The following is a 27,159-nucleotide window of genomic DNA, read 5'->3' on the forward strand; positions in this document are numbered from 1 at the left end:
TGAAGAAACAAAACCACTCCCAGTTTCTACGAAGCAAATATTACCGATACCAAAAGCAGACAGAGACACCACTTAAAAAAAAAAAATATATATATATATATAGGCCAATATCCTTGATAAACACTGATGCCAAAATGGGGAGAAAAGATGAACAGAAACTTCCTCAAAGAAGAAATACAAATGTCCAAAAGGCACATGAAAAATGCTCCACATCACTAATTATCAGAGAGATGCAAATCATATCTATGCCACAGACACTGGCATGCATCCAAAAGAACAACCAGACTAGTGTGGATTCAGGAAGAATGGGACTCTCACTCACTGCTGTTGAAAATGCTGATTGGTCCAGCCTTTCTGGAAAACAATATGGACATTTCTCAAAAAACTAGAAATTGAGGGACTCTCACTCACTGCTGTTGAGAATGCTGACTGGTCCATTTTTTCTGGAAAACAATATGGACATTCCTCAAAAAACTAGAAATTGAGTTTCTATATGATAATAATGCTCCTGGTAATATATCCTAGTGGCCCAAATACACAGCGCAGAAAAGCCATCTGCACTCCTATGTTCACTGTGGCACTATTCACAATAGCCAGAATCTGAAACCAACCCAAGTGCCCTAGAACAGATGAGTGGATAAAAAGCTCTGGTTCATCTACACAATGGAACACTAAGTAGCTATTAGTAAAAAGGAAGTCGTAAAATTTGCTTAAACAGGAATGGACATGGAGATTACTATGTTAAGTAAAATCAGATGGAGAGAGAGGAACACAATGATTGTATTCATTTGTGGGTTTTAAAAAAAATAACAACATAGGGGCTGGAGCAATAGCACAGTGGGTAGGGCGTTTGCCTTGCACGCGGCAGACCCTGGGTTCGATTCCCAGCATCCCATATGGTCCCCTGAGCACCGCCGGGGGTGGTTCCTGAGTGCAGAGCCAGGAGTAATCCCTGTGCATCACCAGGTATGACCCAAAAAGGAAAAAAAAAAAAAAAACATAGTATGTGAATAATGCCCAAAGACATAGAAACAAGGACCAGGAGGTCTGGTCCATGGTAGGATGTTTGCTACAAGAGGGAGAGAGAGTGAAGTTAGGACAGAGAAGGGACCATTATAAAAATGACACGTGGAAACGATCACTCTGGACAAAAACTGAGTGATGAAAGGAGATAAGCGAAATGTATGATACCCTTCCAGTAATAATACTGCAACCACAGTCCCTAAAAGGAAAATAAGAGGAAGAGAAGTGTCTGCCATAGAGGCAGGCTGTGGGAGTAGGGGGGTAGTGTGGGGGGAACGACTGTGGACATTGGTGGCAGGAAATATGCACTGGTGAAAGGATGGGTGTTGGAACACTGGATGACTGAAAATCATGAACAACTTTGTAACTGTATCTCAAAGTGATTCAATGAGAAAAAAAGAAAAAAAAAGAAAATGATACAAAGAATCAGTGAAATCATAAAATCAGGAGCTGTTTTTTTTTTTTAAGAATAAAGAAAACCCTTATTTAAACTTACAAGGAAAAAAAAAAGAAAAGCTTGTAAACTGGAACAGAGATGAAAGGGGAACAATTACAACAAAGAGCTAAAAAAAATACAAAAGACTATAAGAAGAGGGGCTGGAACAATAGCACAGCGGGTAGGGTGTTTGCCTTGCACGTGGCCGACCCTGGGTTCGATTCCCAGCATCCCATATGGTCCCCTGAGCACCGCCAGGGGTGATTCCTGAGTGCAGAACCATGAGTAACCCCTGTGCATCGCCAAGTGTGACCAACAAAGCAAAAAAAAAGGACTATAAGAAGCTATTATGAACAACTTTGTCCACGAAATTGGAAACCTAGAAGAAATAAGCAAATTTTAAGGATCTATCTGAAACTAAACCAGGAAGAAGCAGAACACTTGAACAGAACTCTTAACAAGGAAATTTAAAAAGGAATGAAAAATCTACCCAAAACAAAGTCCAGGTTCAGATAAGTTTACTAGTAAATTCTGCTAAACCTTCAAAGGGGGTTTACTATCTACCAAAATATCAAAGTAACAGGAAATACCCTTCCTAAGATTTCTATGAAATCAACATTACCCTAGTACCAAAAGAGTACAAAAAAAAGAAAACTACAGACCAATATCCCAGGTAAGGGATTTGATATGTAAAGATTTTCAACAAAACAGCAGAAAAATGAATTCAATATATCAAAAGGATTATACATGATAGTAAAGTGGGATTTATTCTAGGGATACAAGGATATACAAGATATGCAAATAAATTAATTTGATATATACCATATTAACGAAATATTAAAAATCTGTGATTATATAATGGATGCAGAGGAAGTTTCTGGCAAGACTAAACATCCCCTCATAACAAAACTTTCAAAAAAAAAAGGTGTATTCTGACAATAAAAGCCAAATATAATAAATCTACCACTAACATATTCAATGACCAAAAAATGAAAGTCTCCCCTCTAACATCAGGTACAAGGTAAGATATTCACTTCCTCTAATTTTATTTAAGAAAGTACTAGAAGTCACAGCGAATCAGGCAAGAAAATTGATCAAAGGTATTCTATCACCATTAGCAGATGATATGATAATACACGTAGAATAAATTTCATTGAAATTTCACTGAAATACTTCTAGAAAAAATAAATATGGTAAAGTGACAGGCTACAAAATCAACACAGGAAAACCTGAGGTATTTTTTATATGAGAATATAACAATCCCATTTAGCAGTGTCCAAAAACATCATGCACCTCAGAATCAATCACCATAGCAAAGAATGTAAGGTCTTATTTGGATAAACTAAGTCATTATTAAAATAAATAGAAAAGGACACAAGGAAATGGGAAAATGGTTCATGTCCTTGAATTGAAAGAATACTGCCAAAATGACTGCAATATGTAAAACATTATACAGTTCAAGACAAAAAATTTTTTTCTCCTGTCCAAATTCCAGTGGTAGTCTTCCAGTACTTAAAACAAATGCTAAAATTTGTACAGAATCACAAAACTGCCATAGCAGCTTTGAGACAGAAGATAGGAAGGGTTGTTCTGCCACTGAAACAACCTCACACCAGTGAGAATGAGCTGTATCAAGATCAGAAACAACCAGCTTGGGGGGGTTGCAGTGAAAAAGTAACCCTTGTCTGACTACTGACAGAACTAAAACTGGCTCAGCCTTTATAAAAACACAGCACGGAAACTTATCAAAGAATTAAAAATTGAATTCCACTGTTTCAGCTATTCTACATCTTATCATCTATTCCAAAAAAAATAAAAAGATTAACTTGAAAAAATATATATATACACCTATGCCTATGGAGACTATATATAGTAGCCAAGATAGGGGAATAATCTAAGTATCCATTAATGGATGAAAAGATAAATTGTGAAGATAAAGAAATAAATTTATACATAACAGACTACTACTTAGCTAAAAAAATATGTCTTGCTTTTTTGCTGCAATATGTAGGCATCCAAGAAGGTGTCATGTTAAGGAAAATAGGAGTGAGAAAAGACAAATACTGGGTGATTTCAGTTATATGTGGCATATGAAGCAACAAAGCAAAGAATAGTGTCTAATGACAACAAATGGTCTTTAACTATAGAACTCAAGTTATTAAGCATTGCAGATGGGGAAAGAGCTGAGGAGAGAAAGGAAGAGGAAAGCTACAAGTTATTAGGTTATTATTATTATTATTAGGACAATGGTGAAGGGTCTCCGGTGGTAGTAGAGGTGCAATAAAATGTTACTATTGTAAATATGTTGCCACAATCACCAAAAAAAAAAAAAAAAATTCAGTGAGTTTAAGAAAAAAATCTATTTTTTTTTAAAAAAAGCTCTAATCTCTTCAGCAAGGAGAATTGAAATCACACAATAATAGTGAATCAGGTCAAATCTGTAAATGAAAATATGCTGTATAACAAAAAAACTGAGTTTTTCTTGTGATGCCAAAAATTTATCATTAAATTTTTAATCGACAAAAACAACTTCTTAATTTCCCAAGTTTTAAACTCATTATGAAAAATGTTCTTTAATTCCCTTGAGGAATCCTTTTAGTTTACTCTTATTTGAATCATTCTATTTAAGTAATTTAATTTTTAACATCAAGAATTGTTTTAAATACATGATGAGCTCTCAGTGTCTGTGTTGCAAGCCAGAATGCCCAAATGAAGAGAGAGAATATGGGGAATATTGTCTGCCACGGAGGCAAGGGGAGGGTGGGAAAGGGGGGGTATACCGGGGATATTGGTGGTGGGGAATGTGCACTGGTGGAGGGATGGGTGTTTGATCACTGTGTGATTGTAACCCAAACATAAAAGCTTGTAACTATCTCAGAGTGATTCAATAAAATTTAAAAAAAAAAAAGAATTGTTTTAAATAGTTTAACAAAAAAAATTTATCCAAATTTGCTTATTAAACTTATAGTCAAACCACCTATTATATTCTTCATTGCTGCCTTAGTAATAAAATTATGGAATTATAAAAGTTAGAGCTAAAAAGGGCTCTAACAATTGCAAGTCTTCATAAATCTTTAAAAGTAAAACTCAGACCTTTATAATCTTAGTATTTCTTCCAAATAATGTACCTGTATTAAGCATCAATGACAGTTGTTTAGTAAAAGACAACTAGTATACAAAAATGTTTTAGTATCATTACAATAGATTCAATTAACCCCTTTAAAAATGAAAATAACTTAAAAATACTTTTTCCTTACCCAAAAGTACCAGGAGGATCAGGAGACCAGGGACTGAGAATGGGTGTGTGTGTGTGTGTTTGTATGTGTGTACATACACACACGTAAGTATACTTAAGAAGTTGAGTTTATATATATAGATATGTACACACATATTACATATTTATATATGCTTACATATATGTAAATGAACATATAAAAACTAAACTTGAGTTCACATCTAAGACTGATGTGGATTTGCAAGTCTGATTAATCATAAAAGAGAAAATGTCTTTCTCACAAAAATTATCTAATGTTGTTTCTGAAAAACTACATCCTGTGAGTAAAATATAAACAATTTAGATTAAATTAAAACAAAACCTCAAGTGCTATTTGCACTGGTGATAAAAACAAGAAATATTTCACAATGTAGTCATTAAGTTTTTCTTTGTCTTTTTTTATTTAGAGATTTTTCTGGTAAGGAGATATACCATAGGAAAGCGATTTCACTGGCAGTGAGGTATGTATATACTCTACCAAAATACTCCTTATTTTAACCGTTTTTAACTTTATTTACATAAGAAGAAAAGTATCAATGCATATCCTTGTTTCAACTATAGTATTAGTCATATACTACATGAAATAAAACAAAATGGTGCTTGCATACAAAAACCGTTATTTGTAAAGGTATCTGATTTCAGATTAAAACAAGTAATTTGCTTTTGGAAAGAGTTTAAAAGAAGAATCACAATTTATCATGACCAAGACATTTGCACCATATTTTCCATTCCTCACAGCACATTTATTTCAGTAATTCCATTATGTCGGTTCTTAGCATGAGCATAGTGTTACACGATTTTCGTACATATAATCACATCCAAAACAAGTTCTAAAATTTAAATTGTAAACATTCTCATCATATGTAGAAATATTTCAATTGGTGTATTAAGTTTTGCTAACAGATCAATTTGGAAGAGAATATAAATGAGAAAGTCTATTCTAAATTGTGTAGTGAGCATCGTTTATTAATTACATTTCTACAATGTTAAATAAAGAGTAAACCTGTCCTGTAAGCATGTCAATTTTTAAGTAAAACATTAAAAAGAAACAAATCTGTTAACAAAAGGATGTTTTGCAATAAAGAACATTAGATTTTTAAAATCTATTATGATACAAAAATGTAAAGGGTAAATAGCATCTTTGTTGACAAAGTAGGAGGTAGCATGGATGCACCACTTTATTGTCTGAGAAATGCAACTGGAGTAAAGAATATTTCCTTACCACAAATAATTTCCAGGACTATGTACATATTTCTTTTAGAAACACTTGTTTAAGCAAATCTTCCTCCACTTTTTAGTATAAAAAAAAAATCATTCCATGTGATTAAAAAAAAAACACTTACACATCTAGATAGAATTGTACTCTGCCCTATTTGAGTGAACAGTCTCAAACTATGAAGTACATGATATTTAATGCCCTAAGTTGAGTAAATTTAGTTAGCGGTTCCTGATATTATACAAAACACTAAATACATACAAACAAAATATAATATCTTATCTTTCAATGCAAGTCTTGTGGGGAATAAACAGAATCTTGATTCTGGTAACACTGCAGAAAACATAATTTTCCAGTAAGTCTGTCTTTAAATATTCATGTCCAACTGTTTATTGATGACTGCTTACATGGCTTACATGTACTGTTCTTTTACTGAGTGAAGAGTTAACTGATAAAACTTAGTAAACCTTAAAAACACATCTTTTACCCTATAGAAAATATAGACTACTTACTGTTTGAAGTATTCAATTTGCTCTGATGTCATTCTAATTCACTTTTCCCCATTTTCCTGCTTTACTATTTATAAATGGATAATTTAATGTGGCATAAAAAAAACAAAGAATTTCAAATTTACATCCAATTCAAATTTGTTATTTAAAAGGTTTCTTTGTTCTATGAAGCTGCTTCTGCCATTAGTAGAGAAAATGAAGTTTCTGTAATGGAGGCAGGCTTTTTAAGTAGTGACGTTACTTCCACCATGCCAGCTCCTGTCCGTGGAAGATTAGCGTTTACAATGTGTCGTTGTAAGTGCTTAATCCAGTCTTCCTGAACAGACAATGGTCCACGAAAGACTAGGCCACAAAACCTACAGAAGAAGTTGATAATAGTTCTCTTAACATAAGCAATTCCCTTTATTTAAAAATAATTCATGTAAAATCCATGAGTATAAAATGTAAACCACCACTTATAGGAGATACTCCTGACAAGTTTCTAAATGAAGGTAAAATTATTTAACACAATAGCAATAGTTGTATTTATAGAGGCAGAAACATTATCTAAAAGATGATTAATACCTTTATGTCCTAATATACTCAAAACAACTGTATTAAATGTACCATTTAACGTACCATTCTTAAAGAGCTCTGATTCAGAATTCTTTCAAATCCCCAAGAAAGTACGAAATGAAGTACAAAATGAAAGAGTTTACTTAGTTTAGAATTATGAATAAAGAAAATTGTTCCCAATAACCAGAAACTCAAGATAAAATAAATTAAATCAAAGAAACCAAATTAATAGAACACAACAATATAAACTGCAAACCACATTATCAAAGAGGCTCTTAACTAAGATAGAAACTTTGGTTCATTAGTTATTGAATTACAAGTTAGGCTTATCTCCCCAAAGTTCATTTAAAACATAATTGCTGAGAATTCACTTTCTTTCACAAATAAAAAATCCCCAATAAAATATAAAATATGTCTTGAGACAAAATGAAGTATGTCTTATGACAATATTGGCATATACCTGCATCTGAGAATGTAGACCTCGTCAGCACCATGAGGTAATGTCAACATTTTCTTCTTACTTCCAGATCTGGATCTTGACTTCTTTTGCTTACAATCTAAGGCTTAAAAAGAAGGAAAAGACTTGACATTTCTTATATATTCTAAAACATACATCATACATGTTTCTATGAAGGTCAAAGGTCTTCTAATTCAAGCTAGAAAATGTCTGCATTTGTATTTCCTGAAACATGCATTAATGTGCAGTGGTTTCCTCTAGTTGTAGTTATATTATATGCACACATTTTTCCTATATTGCTTTTAGTTCCAGTGAATTAGATCTGAAAAAAATATACCCAATTTGAAATTAATAAGCTAACTTTTTCTTATGGTTTAATTTTAATAAGGTTGTCATTCTAACAAATTATAACATTTTAAGATCAATCAGTATACATTTGATTACTGCTTCATTAAGATCTTAAGTGCTTTAAAAACTGGCAGAGGAATAGCATCACGGTTGTAATTAGATCAATGAACAATCAATTTTATAGCAAATCACTCTGAATTTTCAAATAATAAATTGCCCTTATAATTATCACTGGTCTTATGTTTGAAAAGGCAAAAAGACAACTTTCATTTTTGATCAATCTATATTACATAAAAAATTGTTTTATTTTACTAAAAATAAATGTTAATTCAGACTATCTCAGAAGTTTACAAATGGACCAAAATTTAATGCAAATTACTTTTTAGGTTTACATTTTCTTCTGCGGCAATTTTACAAATGTTATTTAAAAGGAGGGGAATATTTAATATTAAAATGGATTAAAAGTTTATTGTTAATTGTTCTTGATATTTATTACCTGGCTTCTCCTTTAATCACTTATTTTAAAAAATCTGATAAGAAATTTTTTTTTACAAGCAGGAATAAATAGAACATAACATTTTCATGGTCCTTATTAAATACAACTATACCATTCCTTTGAACGAAGGGATGACAGTATTCAGGATGCTGCTGGTGAGTTAGCAGGAAGAGAACTTAAGAATTTATCTGTAGGGATCCAAGGGAGGGGGATTCAAATGTAACAAGAGTCATAACAAGAGTCACCCAAATGGCTTTTCTTCTGTTACCCTGCCATGTGAAATCATGTGGGAAAATTCTAGGAAAGAGAGAACAGGAACTGGCTCCTCAATGACTCTGTGAATTGAGTTGTTCGAAGTCGAGATTCCAAAAGAAAAGATGCTACTTTTCACAACCAGCAAATATAGCTCCTTACAAGTAGTCAAATGACAATGCTAATGGAAATGTCATACCGAAAATTAAAAATCATAAGAAGCCTAAATTTCATCCAAGCTATAGATTTCACCTTCCTGGCACCTGCCTCTTCAAGAGTCAAGTTCACAACCTTTCTCTTCTTAGCCTCAGAAGAAGATAAGCAAAGAACTACTAGAAATCAAGTTATAAATTAAAGAATGGGAAACTCAAGGCTTAGCAACCTAAATCTGGCCAAGTCTTAACAAAAGTTCATCAGTCAAGAGTCTGTCTGTCATATACTAGGAACATAATAAATGTGTCTAAAGTAAAAATTAAACAGAAACTCAGTTATAAACCTTTGACATTTATACAACATATGCATTTGTTTTTTTAACCTTAATAGAGATATCAGGCCTGTAGACCACCTCTGTACCACTTGTTTAAATGAGATTTGTTGCTAGCAGTCACACTTAAATTCTTAACTATCCTATGGTGCTTTGGCCTGGGGGCCAGGACACTGGCAGAGTATGAGAGTATGAGAGTGAGCTGTGGCAGAGTATGAGAGTATGAGAGTGAGCAGTGGAGAACGAGCTGCCCCTCCCCGCAGGGGGCTGGCACAGAATGTACCCGCTTTCCACATCTCTGAAGCCCCTTTCCTTACTTGAAAGTTGTTCATACATCTGAAATGGACTGTACATATTTTTCCTTGGTAACCTCTTTTGTGTGGACTGGAGCCATAGCACAGCAGATAAGGCGTTTGCCTTGCACAAGGCCGACTTGGGTTCGATTCCTTTGTCTCTCTCGGAGAGCCCAGCAAGCTACCCATGCATGACATATTCGATTTGCCAAAAACAGTAACAAGTCTCACAATGGAAACATTACTGGTGCTCGCTCAAACAAATCAATAAACAATGGGAGGACAGTGCCACAGTGTCTATGTATGTCACTGACCTAGCTTAAGCATAGAATTCGATTCTTCAAAAATATCAGGAAGCGCAAGGTATCATGCACCTACTTTTTCCTCATTGGAAGTAAAGAATTTGGGAACAAAGAATGAAATGCTACACCTCACTCTTTCTCCATCTTTAGGGTAAAAAGGACATAACACTCCCTGTCCCTATTCAGAACAAGCATTTGTATATGTGTTTACAGGCAGATTATTTTTGTTTGGGGGCCACACCCAGTTGTGCTGTGGGGTGTGAGTGACCTGGATGTTGCTCCTGGCAAGCTCGGGGGATGTGCAGTGCCAGGGATTAGACAAAGAACTCCCTAGTTCCCTCAACAACCCTTGTCCTTTGAGCTATCCATCTCTTGGGATCCTCAAGTCAAGACTTTGAGGTAGAGGTTGGGGCAGTGCTTGGAAGTGTAGGTGGTACTAGGGATGAGGGACCATATCAGATAGACTATTATTTGATAAGACTGTGTTAAGACTGTTTGCTCTCAAAACTGCCACACTCTACTGACACATCCTTTAAAATACAAATACTACAGAAATACTACAAGTAAAATATAACAATCCTCTGAAACTTAATTCCCAGAATGTCAATGTTATAGAAAGCAAATTGAGAAAGAGGTGCAGCTAAAGATGGGAAAGTATGCAAAAAGAATACCAGCTTAAGCACTTCAGTTACATTTAAGATGCTGCAATAGTTAAAAAACAAAACACATTTTTACTTTAAGACAAAGGACACTGATTTTTAACAGAGACAAAAGAATGACTTTTGACACTAAATTCTATAAACTAAAATTCAGGCAGTTTTGTGAATAAGATCGTTACATTTTAAGAGAAAATGCCACACCTTTTGTAGTTAAAGGAATTATAACTCTAGAAAGTAGGTGGTCTCTGACAGCACATGACTAAGAATTCATAGTACAGAGTAATTTCAGTATGTTTAGAGAATCACACGCACAGGAATTCTTTAGAAACTTGTCTATAAGGAAAGACTAGAAGCCTAGGATCTCATATCACCGTGCCTAAATATCTCAGTACCTTATTATCTCCATCATCATTTATAAAACATGAATAATTGTACACGAATAGTTTTTTTCAATTACCAACATCCAACCTTCACCTTCACCTTATTCAGAAATGCATTTTTTTAAAAATAACACAATTAACATGTAGGTCAAAAGGACATCTACACTAAAAAAGATGACTTACAGTATTTCACTAAATGAAAAGATGCGTAAAACATCTTTTTTATTATACAAATGTTCCCATTTAACAGTTGGTTTAAGCCTAAAGGGAAAAGCAGCTTTATTCCTACCATGCTATTCCAGTAGGAGTTAGAAAAAAAATATCCAAAACAAACAACACTTACACATTCAGTTTCAGTATTATGGGGCTCATGAATATTTGTAAAACCAATAATCAAAGGTGTCCAAGGCTGCCACCCAGTTACAAATTTAAGACCAGCTGTATCACTCAGTTAAAAATTCCGGACATCCAGGAGCACATATCAAACTCTACAACACTGAAAAATCACTAGCAGCATACTAGGTTGGATGAGATGTAACATAGAAGGCAACCAATCTCAATTAACGAAACAAAAACAAAGAAGGCTTAACTTTATTAGCATCTTAGAAAGCTCTTATACAGGAACTTAATGACTCCATGGTGAGATACAACAATTATCACTAACTTTCTTCAAGGAAACATCTTTTGAACATTCTGTTAGCAAATGTGTGGTAACAAGAAACATAAAATAAATTACTGAGGGCCTGCTATATGGGGGCAGGCTTAAGAAGTGGTTAGGCCACCTGGAGAACATGGTGGAGGGAAGGTATAATGGTGGTGGTATTGGTGCTGGAATACTGAATGCTTGTTAACAAATCATCATGAACAACTTTGCAAACCCTAGTGTTTATATGTAAGTGTAAGGGGACCTCTTATAGTCTAGCCTACTGATGTGCCTAAAGCAGCACAAATGCGTTTGGTTTTAACATACTAGCTTGTATTCTCTGATATACATTCTCGACCCTCTCAGAGAGCCTGGCAAGCTACCGAGAGTATCTCGCCCACACATAAGAGCCTAGCAAGCTCCCCATGGTGTACTCAATATGCCAAATACAGTAACAATAACATGTCTCATTCCCTTGACCCTGAAAGAGCCTCCAATCCTTGGGAAAGACAAGTAAAGAGGCTGTAAAATCTCAGAGCTGGGACGAATGGAGACATTACTGGTGCCCACTCGAGCAATGGGATGACAGTGACAGTAAGGGGAAAATTTACTGCATGTAAGTTCCATAATATATTGACATAGAATTGCTTTAAGAGCATTAATGACAGGTGAGACATGATTACCACAATGAGATCCAAGTATAAAATAAAATCTGAGGCTGGAGCGATAGCACAGCAGGTATGGCATTTGTCTCACGCAGCCAACCTGGGTTCAATTCCCAGCATCCCATATGGTCCCCTGAACACAGCCAGGAGTAATTCCTGAGTGCAGAGCCAGGAATAAGCCCCTGTGCATCGCCAGGTGTGACCCAAAAAGCAAAAGTAGTAAGACTTTAAACTCCAGAGTTCAATATGCATATATGTAAATAAGAATAGGCGTATTATTATTTTGTATTAAATGTTTTTCAATTTTCTTCTTTATGTAGGTCAAAAATCACATAGTAATTACTAATTGTCTCCCACTAATTTATTTCCTGATTGTTCAATTTGCCAGTTCTTAAAGTTTTGTTGGAATAAGCAATATAAAGTAAATTTGCTATGTGCCTAAGGGAGCAGGTTGGATAGGGAGGGAAACGATATTGGTGAAGGAAAAGTCAGACATGGTGCTGGAACACTAAATGCTTAACATAACTGTATAACAAACAAATTTGTAAATCGCAGTGTTTTCAATAAAAAATTAATTTAAAAATAATCAAAGGTGTAACAGTTTTTCACAGGCATAAGTTGCTAAACTGAAACTTTAAGCAGTCTTTACAATAAAACTATTGTACTTATGTACATTAAAGTAGGGTTCCCTTCTGGCTCTGTGCTCAGGAATTACTCATGGAGGACTCCAGGGGCCATACAGGATACCAGATATTGAACCCAAGTTGGAAATGTCCTACCTGCTGTATTATTGCTCTGGCAATTGAAATTTGTTTTTTGAAACAATAAATTCTAGAGATTCTTCTTAGTACCATCTATTCAGAAAAGAATAAACCCCACGTCTCACAAACTCTTCTTAGATTCCTACTCAAGAAGGGAGGAAATACACTATGGACCAAGTTCAATGAGAAGACTGCAACAATTTTTGAAGTTAGTGAATTTGTAGAATCTAATCTACCTAAGACTACAATGTTTTTTTAAATTTGTTTTTGGGGGGTTCTCCCAGTGCTCACAAGTCACTCCTTAGTGATGGCTGATGGACCATGTGCCACAATTGAACCCAGGACTGCCAAATGTAAAGTATATACTTAATCATGTGAGCCATCTCTTTGGGTCCAAAAATACTGTTTTTAAAGAAAAGGAACTGAACTAAGCTATATGGCCATACACAAATAGTTTTGGAATATACTTTCAGTAAAACAATTACTTTTTATTACTAGGGAAGAAAATATAATACAGTTCTAAATCCTTGAAAATAAATAAAACCAAACCAAAAACCAAACCACACTATTGTGTTACAAAATACAATAATAAAGATCACAACATATGTCTAAAAGTAACAAGGACAACATATGTGTTTAAAGCAGCTTTTTTTAACTGGGAGGGGAAGTGGGTACAAAGGGGAAAACTGCATAAATGAGGGAAAGCAGAGCATGAAATTGTACAACCATGTGGGGGGGGGGGGGTGAAAAGATGGGAACAAAGTTGGTAATGGGAACTGGCCAAAAAATTGTTGAGAAACACTATTCTAAAATACTAAAGTTAATCAGTGAAAGGCAAATTAATAATACAACACACTGAAATTAAGTCTGCTTTCTGAGAGATTAGTTTTATAGACAAAAGAAAAATTACATAAACAATCAAATGAATTATTTTGTCCTTCCCATTACATAGACTCACTTAAATTAATTCTTTTTAATTACATAAATAACCTAATGGAGTAAGAGTATTTCTTAAAAACATCTTGAGTTTTGTGGTAAAGTATATCAAAAGTAAATTAACAGGGTGGGGTGGTGGGGGTTGTGGGAGGGATACTGGGAACATTGGTGGAGAATGGGCACTGGTGGAGGGATGTAACAATCACTGTATGACTAAAATGCACACATGAAAGTTCATAAGTTTGTAACTGTGCCTCACAGTGAGTTACTAATAAAATTTTTTTTAAAAAAACTAAATTAACAGCCATCAAACATTTTAAAAATTTTAATTTCTTGAATTTGGTTTCCCACTGACGGTGCTTAGGCTTACTCCTGGCAGGGCTCAAGGGAGCCATACGTATAAGCCCAGGTTAGCCATATACAAGACAACATCCCTACTCACTGTACTCTCTCTGGTCCCATCACCAAAATTTCTTTGGTCCCATCACCAAAATGTTTTTATTTAATGATAAAATATCCTCTTCTCCAAGCATTTTAAAGACCAATTATTTCATGTGCTTCACCCTTAACTAGCTCAAAACTCAACTGCCAGGTAATATATCCAAAATAAGGTATACAGCTCTATTAAAGAAATGAAAAAAAAGTTCCCTGTCTAGTTATCTATATGAGCTGGGCATAAAGGTGGTCATAAGCTCATCATTCAAAAAGTTAGAAAAAAATATGTAAGCAGCAACTCCAATACTTATAAATTGGTGGTGCAGGTAGTCATGGTAATTGTGAGATAGAAGAGAATGCTCATGATCCAAGTAGTATCCAAAGTATGAGGTAGACTTGAAAAACTAATCCTGGTACTAGAGAGAGAACACTGTGGATAAGCCTTTGCATGCAGCTGACTTGGGTTAGATCCCTGGCAACCCATATGGTCCTCTGAGCACCACCAGGGGTGAACCCTAAGCATAGAGTTGGAATAACCTCTGAGTATCACTAGATGTGACCCAAAACCAAAACACAAATAAATTTAAAAAATTTAAAAACTTAATCCAGAGGCTAGAGAGTACAGAGTGGAAGTCTATACTTTTCATACATCCAATTCCAGTCTGATCCCTGGCACCAGTACAGGGAGTGGCACTGGAAGCGTCCTGAGCACTCTGATCTCTAGCAGCAGCACCACACACTCGAGTCCTCTTTAGAAGCACACACTTTATCTATCAGAATTACCAGGGGTTTGGATGCCCTGAGCACTACTTGGTAAGGTACCACTCCACCCCCACCCCGCCAACCCGACCTCAATTCTCACTGTTGCCATTAATCCTTAAAAGGTTCAGAAGGCTGCCGCATGTAGGATAACTTATATTAGCATTTTCTTCTGAGCCTCAACTGAAAAAATATGGCTTTTTTCCCTGGGAGCTGTGAGGAAATGGGATGGTGAGCATGGGAACACATTAACTTGTATGAAATAAGGATGGGAGATAGGAGAAACCATTTGTTAAGAAAAGTGCACTCTTTCCTACGCACAAAGCACCTACAAAACAGACTTTTCCTAAATGTTGGACTGTGTAGTTTAGTTTATACAAGGTACCATACTTAGTTTAATGCTTTGCAAAGTTTGGAAGTTATTAACACAAAGCACTGCATTTTCATTTTACACTGATCTTTGCAAATTATGTACCCAGTCCTGGGTCCTGGCACCTTACAACCCTGAGAAAGGCTTCCTTCGGTTCTACTTAATCTCTTGGCCCATTAAACAAATCAACAAACCAGGTATTAAAATAGGTGAGAAGTATTAACTCCCACACTCAATTCAGAGAAATTAGAAAGGATCGTCACTATACTGAACACCAATTCTTCGCTCCTAATTATACTGCTATAATAAGTGTGTTTTTCTTTCTTTGTTTTGGGGCACAAGTGGTGCTCAGGATTGACTCCTGGCTCTATTGCTCAGGGATTATTCCTGGAGGTGCTTGGGAGACCGAATGGGATACTGTGAACGAAATCTGGGTCAGTTGCATGCAAGGAAAGTGCCAAACCCACTGTATTATCTTGGAAGCCTCACAATATATACATTTTAAAACAGTTTGTGTTCTTTATTGTTACAGAAAGTAATGTGCTCCCTTTCAAATCATTAGGTCTTTTGAAAGATACACTCATTAGCAACCTCAGAAGAATTTTATTTTCACCATGATTTTCTCTTAATATTTTTACTCTAGAATTAGTAATGTTTTAAGGTTTAGTTTTCATTCTCAATGACTAAAACACAAACACAAAACAATAAATAATCATGGCAAAGTTAGATTCTGCATAATTTAAAGTTTTACTAAGAAAAGGATGAAATGTAAAATATTTGCAAAGCAAATTTCCTTTGTCTAAGAATTAGTTTATACCTTAACAAATATTAGTCTAGAAGAACAGAGCCTAAATTTCCCCTACAAAATAGGAAGTTATAGCATGGTTATCAGCAGCCTTATATGCTTAATGGTTAAGACAATTTAAGAACAAGCAAGAATTTAAGCAAACAAAGGTATTCTTTTCACTTGGGTGTAATTTGAGAAAGAAAAATTACATCTGTAGAAGCCTCTAGTGTACTTTAAAGTAAGGATAATTAGTATAAAATGTTATTTTGAGCAAACACTTTCAAGATATGAAACGAAAAGGTAAAGATAATACTTTATCACATTCTTTTAACTATAGAAAGTGGAGTTTTTCCAACTTACTGAAACATGAAATCTAGTAACAGACTAGCTACAATTGTTTACTTCAACAAACAAGATAGAAAAGCTATTATTTCTCTGTGCTATGAAAAAATTTTTCTTTTAAGATAAATTTAATTTACATGCTGTTTTATTTGGCAATTTTGGCAATTTAGGCACTACCAACAGGCAACAAAAGATACACCCAAAATTGGAATAAAATTAAAATATACAATGGAAATCAGATTTTAATCATTTATGTTTAGAAGAAATTATCTGAATATAAATACATTCTGTCCTCTAAAAGTTTAAATGTTTCCAAAGTATCATTGCTTAGTTAATAGAAGTAGATATTGTTCTCAATTACAAAATTAGTTAAGGAAATAGTTATTTAAAAAATTTAAAGTATCTTTAATATAACATTTTGTTTAATCATTCAAGTTACATAGGGGTCACAATAATTTTAATACAGCCAAGCCTAATAAACTGACAATCCTAATTGATCTAATCTGGCTTTTTACAATTCTTAAGAGCGCTACACACTATAGTCAAAATCCAAACTACTGGGCCAAGGAGATGCTCCAAAGGCTGATGGCCACATTGTGCTTTGGGAGCTCTAGTCCTATTGCCAGCACCCCTGAAAGCAGTTCCCGAGCACCACAGGATGTTCCTCCCCTCAAAAATCCAAACAGAACTCAAGCTGGTTATTTTCAGTTAGCTAGCTTTGGCTAAGACTACAACAAAATACACGTTTTAAATATCGGATAGCAAGCATTAATCCTATCTCCCAAACTCCAAGATATTCAATTAAGAAAATCTATGAACCGTACCTTTTTTCACTTTTTAGACAAGTAAAGGACATACTTGGAGAACCAGGTAGCCTTTTGCCTTTATTCCCAAAAGAAATGTGTAAAAAATACATGTGCATTTTATTATTTCCATTAAAAAAAACTTTGTGCAGATAATCTATAGTTTAGCTTCGCCATCAAACAGCTTTGTTCTGGTAAGGGTTAACTGTGTTAATCCAGACTATAAAGAACACTGAAATTTGTTAGAAAAAGCACAGCAAACAATACTACAACTATAGAAAGATATAAGAAAAAAAAGACGACATTTTAAAAAAACCCTAACAAAAATCTCGATTAAGTTCATTGCTTAAAGAAATCTAGAGACAAAATTCAGTATTAGCAACAGAACCAACAGAAATGAGGGAGAACTATTTAAGAGTTTTATGAAAAACAGTTGATAGAAAAAAAATTTCAAACAGAATTCCTAAATTTTATAACCAATAGCCAGAAAAAGCAGGGATCATAAAATACAAATGTTTTATGCTACCAAGGCATAAAATTCTTGGTTCCACTATTGTAGATTTAGTGGGGAAAGAAACTAGTCCAATAGCCAAGATCTAGAAACAACCCAATTGCCCAACTACAGGTGAGTGATAAAGAAACTGTGGTAGATAAACACAATGGCATACTACTTCAGCTAACAGAAAGAGGAAATCATGCATCTTCCTGCCACTTGCATGGAACTAGTAGCATCATGCTAAGCAAAATGAATCAGGGGGGCAAATACAGGGTGATCTCACTCATGTAGAGCATATAGAAGCACAGAAGGAACAAACTACATGCACTTACAGACCCTCAGAGACTGTCAGAAGAACAGAGCTGCCAAGGGGATGGAGAGATGTGGTGCAAACCTAAAGTATTGTTATGAATGCTACTGTACACCATAATTCTACAGTAAAAACTATGGTTGGGGAAGAAAAACCTGTGGTGATTCAATAGCATGGCTTTTGCTCTGTTATAGTAGACAACTAGGTGATAAGACTGCTAGACCAAAGAGTCTAGAAAAGCAACGAAGCCTTCACTCTGCTTACCAGATATCATGGTAGTAGATGGATTCACCGGACTGGTACAAGCACCTTCCCTCTTTCCAGTTATAGGATTTAAATCACTAAAGCATCTGACCCTTTTCCCTTACTCTTGAATTTTTTTTTAATTAATAGTTTATTTTTAATCAGTGAGTCAACGTGAGGGTACAGTTACAGATTTATACATTTTTGTGCTCATGTTTCTCCCTTACAAAGTTTGATAACCCATCCCTTCACCAGTGCCCATTCTCCACCACCAGTAAACCCTACATCCCTCCCCCCCTCCCCAGTCCCGTCTCCCCCCACCCCACACTGCCACTATGGCAGGGTATTCCCTTTTGTTCTCTCTCTCTGATTAGGTGTTGTGGTTTGCAATAAAGGTGTTGAGTGGCCATTGTGTTGTCTCTAGTCTATATTCGGCCCGCATCATCTTTCCCCCACATGACCAACAACCACATTTTAATTGTTGTTCCCTTCTCTGTTACTCTTGAATTTTTAACTAGATAACGTCTGCTTACTTTAATTCAAAAATTGGCAGGGAGGAAGAGAAGAAGGTTCGGGGCCATATCCAGCAGTGCTCAGAGCTTATTCCTAGAGCTGTCTGTATTCAGGGATCAATCCTGGGTGCACTGGAGACAATATGCAGTGCTGGGATAGATCTGAAATCAGCCATGAGCAAGAAAAGCACCCTACCCACAATACTATTTAATCTCCAGCCCCATTCATAGCATTTTTGGTATAACTACTCTGCTTCCCTTAGATTCTGTCATTGTCCTAAGGACTCTCAAAATGATCACATCTACAATTTCCCAATTATCTCATCACATCATTTCCCTTAAAAACAGCTTTACTTACTTTTATATTTAAAAACAAAACAAGACCCCAAAACTAGCAACTTTTAAAACTGAGATTCAGTGATTTTTTTTTTTTTGGAGGGGGTGGGAGGAACCACAACAGGTGATGCTCAGGGTTTACTCCCGGCTCTGCACTAAGAAATGACTTGGTGCTACTCCAGGGACCATATGGGATGCCGAGGATAGAACCCAAGTCAACCATGTGCAAGGGAAAACACCCTACCCACAGTACTATTACTCTGGCTCAAGATTCAGTCATTTTCAATACTGTTAATGATGGTTTCCCAAACACATAATTCCAATACCACATCCTTTGCAGGTATACCCATCTCCCTCACCCACTGCTCCTCCTTTTCAACGCTCCAACTCACCCCCACCATTTGTGTGAATCAGTTCGCTGGCTGTGTTACACAAAAGGCAGTTTCTCTGGGTGATTTCAGGAGGGGCTGGGCCAAGTTCTCGCCTTACCAAAGCCCAGGCAGCAACAGCACTCATATTCCAGCAGCTGATGCCATGCCTCCTGTAGGACTGCCCAGTTAAATATTCTGGATTTTTCTGGAGCATGTGGCCACATTCAAAATATCGCCAAACTTTACAATGCTAGTGTCCCAGAAGACTGTAACTAGAAGTCAACTAATCTTGATTAACAAAAACATTAACTAAGAAGACTTAAAAAGCAACAACTGCTTAGTAAACCCTCAAACCAGGCCTTAATGTCCCCACAGTGAGATATAATTTTCAGGAATTTTCTTTTAAGATTTTTAAAAAATCATTTAGCCATTTAGAGGTAATAAGCAGTATCAAATAAATTATTGTAGACCTGCTATGTGGCAGGCTTGGGGAATGGTTGGGAAAATGAAGACAATGGTGGACAGAAGGTAACAAGTGGTGGTGGGACTGGTGGCAGAATACTAAATGCCAGTAATTAATGCATCATGAACAACTTTGTAAACCGTAATGTTTAAATAAAGTGAAGAAAAATATTTTAAAAAGACTTTTTTCAAATCCTTGAAAGGTTTCAGTTTTTTTTTTTCTTGCTACAAAATTTCAACATCACAGATTTAAGTTAATTCTATGTACAATTTACTTGCTCTCCCTTATCTTCCTAATACTTGGAAACAAAATTTCAAAAACTGTCTCTTCATTCCACTCCTTGATCCCATGCATTTTCCTTTTCAGGGTCTAAATCAATTATTACTTCAATGTCTTGCAGGATCCTAGTCTAGCTGCAAGTGCCTTTCATTTCCGTAGCACTTCATTGTCTCATCCTTTATTTTTTTAAAAATGAATCACCATTACAAAGCTATTCATGATTGTGTTTCAATCATACAATGTTCCAAAAGCCATCCCTCCATCAGTGTACATTTCCCACACCAATGTCCCCAGTTCCCAAAACTCCCACCTTCTGCCCTCCGTGCCTCCCTCTACGGCAGGTAACTTTCTTCCTTTTCTCCTTTTGTGCATTATGGTTTGCAATATAGGTACTAAGAGGTCATTGTGTCTGTTCAGGGCATTCAGTATTTTTATCAGGAAGGCAGAGCTGTGTAGTATTTTAAAAAAAATTTTAACTAGGTTGAAGCTTTGGGGTGTGGATGTGACTGTCGGGGATTCCAGAGATACAGGGTGGCGGGGGAAGGTAGTCCATCCAGACCATGAGAAAGTCTGGAGATTTCAGTCACTAAACCAGCATACCGAATTTTCAGCAGCAAATCTCAGTAGTGGGGACAGTATGTATATTTTGAGGGAACCCCCTTACCCGGGCTTCCTTTATTTTGACTGAGCCTCATTTTACTATTTTGTTTGTTCATTATTTGGTTTTGGGCCATACATCTGGTGATGCCCTGGGATCATTCCTTGCTGGCTCCGGGGATGATCCTAGAAGGTGTCGGTAGCAGACTCGGCTTGTCTGTGTGTCAGGCAGGTGCCCTCCCTGCTGTACTACTGCACCATTTCCCGAGTCTGATTTTAATAGAAATTTGTAGTACCTCGCCCGCACGGCAGAGCCTGGCAAGTTCCCCGTGGCGTATTTGACACGCCAAAAACAGTAACACAATGGAGTCGTTACTGGTGCCTGCTAGAGAAAATCGATGAGCAATGGGATGACAGTGATACAGTGAAATCTCAGTGAGATTTGTCTCAAGGTGGCAGAGTCTGGCTAGAGGCATGGCAGTGATTCTGGATTGTGGGAGCAAGCAGCTTTCAGGGGCTGTTTGGCAGGCACCAGGCTAACCTGCCCCCCTTCGATCAACCTCACTCTGTTCAGCCTTGCTCGGGTCTGAGATTAACTGAGGCCACATCTCATTCTTATATATCTCACAGGCTAGTCAAGAGGAATTAACAAGGCATTCCCTTTAACTAGAATCTATCTTGCTCCTTTAGTGTTTAATCAAAAGATGATTAGAATTTTTTACTTGTACTCTTCCAACTGAATGAATCACTATAAAATTATTTTGAAGATGAAGATTATTTTGAATCACTATAAAATTATTTTGTAATATTTTAAAAGACATCACAGAGGCACTCATGAAAGGACAAGTAATTTAATACACCATGGGAAGCTTTCACAATACTATTTTCCCCCTTTCCATCACAGCAGAAAGTGTTTCAATGGCATTTTCCACAATATAGGGCTTACTTTTCTAGTGGCTCATATATCACTCAGCACTTGGCACTATGTTATATCTTCATTAGCAGTTGTTACTTCTAGCCTATATGGTTAATTGCATCATTAAAGATAATAATGGGCTAAAGATCCTATTAAGCAATCTCATATTCCTCTCAGAAATGAATGGTATGAAAAATATTTATTTTACTGAAAAATAATGTAGAGATACTGTATTAGTGGAACTGATGAAAAGATTTAGTACCAGTTTTTAAAGTTATTTTCTTCTCACTGTGAAAATCATTATTTAAGAAAGGTGAGTCTATTACAGACAAGCAACCATGACACTTTCCTTCCAATGTATGCAGTATTCTGAAGATAATGAAATAAAAGTCCTTTCCCTATCATATTTGTATACATAATAAATTTTCTTTCATTGATTTAAAGTTAACTAGAAAATTCCAATTGACTTGAAATACTGTATGTCAGCATTTGGCTTTTAAAAATTTATCTAAAGGAGCTGAAGAAATAAAAGGGTTAAGTTGCTTCCTTTTCCGTGGCTCACCCCAGTTTGATGCCTCCTTATGTTCTCCCCACAGCACAGACAAGAATGATCCCTGAGCACAAAATCAGGAGTAGACCCTGAGAAAAGCCAAGTGTGGCCCCAAAGCCAAAAGGAAAAATCAGAATATTCCAAAATGGGTATTTCAAAATTCCTCTAAAATACAGTTCAGGGGCTGGAGTGATAGCACAGTGGGTAGGGCGTTTGCCTTGCACGCGGCCGACCCGGGTTTGATTCCCAGCATCCCATATGGTCCCCCAAGCACCGCCAGGAGTAATTCCTGAATGCAGAGCCTGGAGTAACCCCTGTGCAATGCCGGGTATGATCCAAAAAGGAAAAAAAAAAAACAGTTGAGACATATCCATTTTTTGTTTCCTTATGCCTTATAAGTAGACACACTTTCTGAGTCTATCATAATGTTCTTCACTTTAAAACCAACTTCATTTTACAATTTCCAGTAACTTTCATCTGTATGTGGCAAATAACTGTGATTTTTTTTATAAAGTCTTGATTTTATTTTCAATTCTGCTGTAAATGGTGTGAGCTTAAAAAAATATATTCTTAACTGTTGGCAACAGGGGGAGGAGAAACCTTGAGATACACCTAGTAGTCCTTAGGGATCATATGTGTGCAGTGTGCGCTGCCAAGGGTTCCAACTGGGTCACAAGCGTTCAAGGAAAGCACCTCACCCCTTGTATTATATCTAGTCGCAACTTACTTAAAGTTCTCTAAGCCCTAAGTATCTATAAAATACAGAGAATTACAATATGTCATATGGTGGTTATATGTACTATAAATGTAAGTTATATGTAAGTACTATATGTAAGTACTATATGTACTTACATTATGTGTAAGTACTATAAATGTAAGTTATATGTAACAGTGCCTGACACACACTAAATGTTCAGCAGTGGCTATGATAACAATAAAGATTACTTCCTGTTTCTGTAGTTTCTTACTTCTGTTTCTAATGTTTGCAATGATATTCCAAGTTTGGTGAGAATGGGATCAATATAAAAAACTAAAACTTCACATAAGACTAATCAAGTAAAGTCAAATTCACTCTATTCCCCTCTAAATGGTAAACAGTCATAACTGCTTATCTGTGCATTAAAGTTAAAGAATAAATTAAAGAATAAAGCAAGGGAGCAGGAGCAGAAGATCAACACTAGTATGACTACAAGTATTTCTTTTATGGTGAGAGAAAACTAGATGTAAGTCATAGGAAGACATGAGGAAGAACAAAAATGTTGGGAAAACAACAGCTAGAAGAAAGCAGAAGGCAGTGAGCTAATAGAAAAAAGAGAAATAACAGACTGAAAAGAGAACTTGAGGCAAAGAATGCATGTAGTTCCATTCAGGAAAGAGGAAATTTTAAGATATGAGAGAAATGAGATTTGCTAAAGCAGCATAGCTTGAAAGGTTACAAACGAAAAGGATAGGCATTTTTGTAGGGTATAAGAAGCAATATTACATGTAACTAAGCCAATACAATGTTCAGACTAGCAGTATGAAGAGGTATCTGCAAGGCTGGGTTAACCAGCCTAAAATAACACAGAAATGTGCATGGCAACATTATTGTGCATAGCTATATTTCTAAATCCAAAATATAGATTAGGGACATAAAAAGAAAAATCTATTCAGCTGTTAACAAGGGCCATTATTAAGTTGAAGGTTTTATCCACATACTAATGAAAACTCACTAATTTGCTTAATTTTCAAATCAAGCTACATTTTCACTATATTATTTCCCCAGGCAAAGTCTAACAACTTTTCCCCTCTTCTCTCTTTCTCTCTACTTTTAAAAGAAAGTGAGGTGACTTACTGGATTCTACTAACAAATATAAATTTTAAAAAAAATCAAAAAATAGTATTTAAAAATCAACTGGAATAATGAAGACTCAAAAGTTCCATGCCTCTATTGGGTTATTTTCCCTCAAAATCAAGTCACTAAGAGTCAAATGAAAAATAGTAACTTGCTTAAAACTGTACCTAGTCAGTTTACAAGTTGCTGAAGTTTACTGTGTATTCAGATTCAAATGTTGCTTACCAAAGCTATAAATATGATCTGAATTAGCACCGGTCCGGTGAGAAAAAAAAAAAAAAAAGCGAATCAATCAGACTTGCTGTGTTATCTGTTCAAACATACCTGTACCAGTCAAAAGTCCAGCACTCTTCTTTCGTGCATAAGCGCGTAAGTGGTTGGACAGGCTAACAGCACTTGTAAACGTCGTATTGCAATGCACACATGTTCTAAGCTTCACAGGCATACCTATCGTTCAAAAGAAAACTATAATCCAGTTCTCACTTCAAAAAGTGAAATTTTCTTAGCTAAAAGCGTGAAGAAAAGTACCACAATAAGATGGTTTTAAAAACGTTCAATGAAATAACGTAACTTAAAGTAAGGAGGGGGGGATTAGGTTAAGTATTATTAGTTTGTAGTTAGTAATGAGCCAACCCATGCTCTTTGGAAAGGTGGAAGAGAAGTGTCTTGAACCTCTGAGCTCCACTGGATTTAACACCTATTATCACTTTTTTTGCAGATTTCTGTGTTACGCAGATCATTTTCTAGACCTAAAATATAATCCTGTGATTTGAATAGCACCATTCTGTTGAGAAGATTCAAAGCTTACAACATTACCAATAAAAAGAATTAAAAAGTCTAGTTGACAAAGTGGTAATTAAAGTGTTTTACCCACAAAACCGTAAAAGGCTTAATACTAAATTAGGCTTTCTGATGAAGGCTGGGAGAAAAGGTGGTAAAACACACCACTGAACAGCTGTTAGACACAACATTTTATTCAGGGCATTTTATGTTCATTACTCTGAATGCGCAATCAATAATGAAGTTAATGATTTGAAGTTTTTTGCTAAAATCTTTGTGCTAAATAAATGATCAACAAGCTAACATCTTAAGTCATCACAGCAAAGAAAACATGTTGAAACAATTAAGAAAACTCCTAACTTCTCAGACTCCCCCAGACATTTCACTTGGTTTCTTCAACATTATTGTGATAGCCAAAGATGCTTTCATCTCTTAAGTGTATTGTATTTAGTAAACATAGTTGACATAGCTTCCTTATATTTTATCCTTCTGCAAAACTGACTTTAATAAATTCTTTGTACAAAAGAAAGAAGCCCATAAAGAATAAACTTCTACAAACCACTTCAATACCAGATAATCCTTCCTTAAATCAAAACTGCATTACAAACGTTTGGAATATTCCAAAGTCAGCCCAAAGTAAACAAAACAACATGACGGTATTTTTATTATCAACCCAGTGACCAATTTTTATTATCTCAGACACACTCAACTCAGGCAAAATTACAAGATCAACTAAATTTACCTTCAACATCTCTCATTCCAAAAAAACTGATCAAGATACTAAAAAAACACAGATTTTTTCTACAGGTATAAGCCAGACCACACAATACCAAGTAAAGTTTTGCTACTTTAGCTGCAGCATCATTTGCCAATACACAAAAAATATTCCTTAGAGAAAGAAACAACACCAGTGCACAAGCACTAAGCTAAATTCTTTCTGTTCCACTAGAACACCTCTAGGAAGTCTACAAGTTCAATTATGTTACACTCAACAGTTCTCCAAAACCACCTTATGCCAACTAAAATGAGAAATTGGAAATGGAGGATTTTCCTCAGACTAATCACAACACACAACAGATACCAAATCCATTCTGTTTAGAGTCTGCTTTGTTTTATCAAAACAGTAGGGAACTGAACTAAATCTTACAAACACATATCACTTAGGAGGACTAACAAAAAAATATGACAGGTTTTTCCTTTTCAGCAATGCTCTACTTGTCAATAATACCTCCCCATCCACAGAACTACACGCCGAGTACAGCAAATGGTATTTTAACACATCAGTTGTATATTCGTTTTCAATTTTGTTCTCACCTTACATCAGACCAAGATATGAGGCAAACAATTCACTGCTGTTGAGCACCAATTGATGATTTATATAGAAATGATAGTATGACCAATCTCTGTTCTGTAAAAAAAGCAGCTTAAATAAAGACTCAAAGTATTTTCTCTAAGTATTCCATTAAAGAACTATATTGTGTTTAAATGATAGATGATGGTCATAAATGTCCTCTTACCTGAGTGCATAGTCAAGTCCATTTTCTGTGGCTGATACATCAATGGATTATCTTCATTTAATGGAAGAACACATTTCTGAACAAATCTCTTTCTTGCAGTCTGATTATGGATCTTTTGAGGAGAAACAGCAGAATTCCTTTCTTCTCCCATCCTTTTATTTTTAAGCAGTTCTATCAGTGTAAGAGACTGATTCTTCCTTCCACTAGGAAGTTCTGGTTTTGTTTCATCATATTCATTTAAGAAAGTCAGTCCTTCCTCCTCTGATGCAGACACTGATAAAGCTTCAGTCTTTAGGCCATTATGGTACGTTTCAAGAGGTATAACATTTTGAGATAAAAAGTCATCACTTGATGCAAATTTTTGAGCTACAAATGGTCTGGGAATAATACGACGACTGTTCAATGCCTTTAAGATTTTTTCATATTTTTCTTCATTTTGCATCATCTCATTCAGCACACAGATTGGAGATTTGTGGGCATCCCATTTGGTTTTTCCAAGTCTTTTCAGGTGGCCTCTAACATGATTTGATAATCCAATTTTAGTATCAAACCAACCACCACAGAGCTGACAAGTATGTTCAGAAGTAGTTTCAGACTTCTCTATAGCTAAAAAAAATTTTAAAGTAATATCAGAATCTTTTATATTGACCACTTTAAAACTAATTCTGAAATATTAAGGTATGTGATACTAATAAATATAAAATTCAAACAAAACCTTCAAATCCTCTGATTTTGAATTAAGATAATTAGCCCAGTTAGTTACATGAAAA

General features: G+C 35.5%; 1 protein-coding gene across 13 annotated transcripts in view; it reads right to left on the reverse strand.

The window, feature by feature from the left end:
• Positions 1-5,106: 5,106 nt before the first annotated feature.
• Positions 5,107-27,159, reverse strand: part of ZNF644 (zinc finger protein 644) — a 91,251-nt gene continuing 69,198 nt past the window's right edge. For 8 of the 13 annotated variants that reach the window (XM_055138645.1, XM_055138643.1, XM_055138642.1 and 5 more), the window contains 4 exons: positions 26,390-26,995; positions 24,417-24,539; positions 7,474-7,576; positions 5,107-6,814 (listed from right to left, as the gene is read on the reverse strand). In XM_055138645.1, coding sequence (XP_054994620.1) covers positions 6,622-6,814; positions 7,474-7,576; positions 24,417-24,539; positions 26,390-26,995 — 1,025 coding nt within the window. In that variant the 3' untranslated portion in view covers positions 5,107-6,621. The remainder of the gene's footprint in view (positions 6,815-7,473; positions 7,577-24,416; positions 24,540-26,389; positions 26,996-27,159) is intronic. The other 5 variants (XM_055138652.1, XM_055138649.1, XM_055138653.1 and 2 more) reach the window with 2 other exon arrangements.

The sequence above is a fragment of the Sorex araneus genome, chromosome 5, assembly GCF_027595985.1.
Source record: "Sorex araneus isolate mSorAra2 chromosome 5, mSorAra2.pri, whole genome shotgun sequence".
In the NCBI taxonomy this organism is placed as follows: domain Eukaryota; kingdom Metazoa; phylum Chordata; class Mammalia; order Eulipotyphla; family Soricidae; genus Sorex; species Sorex araneus.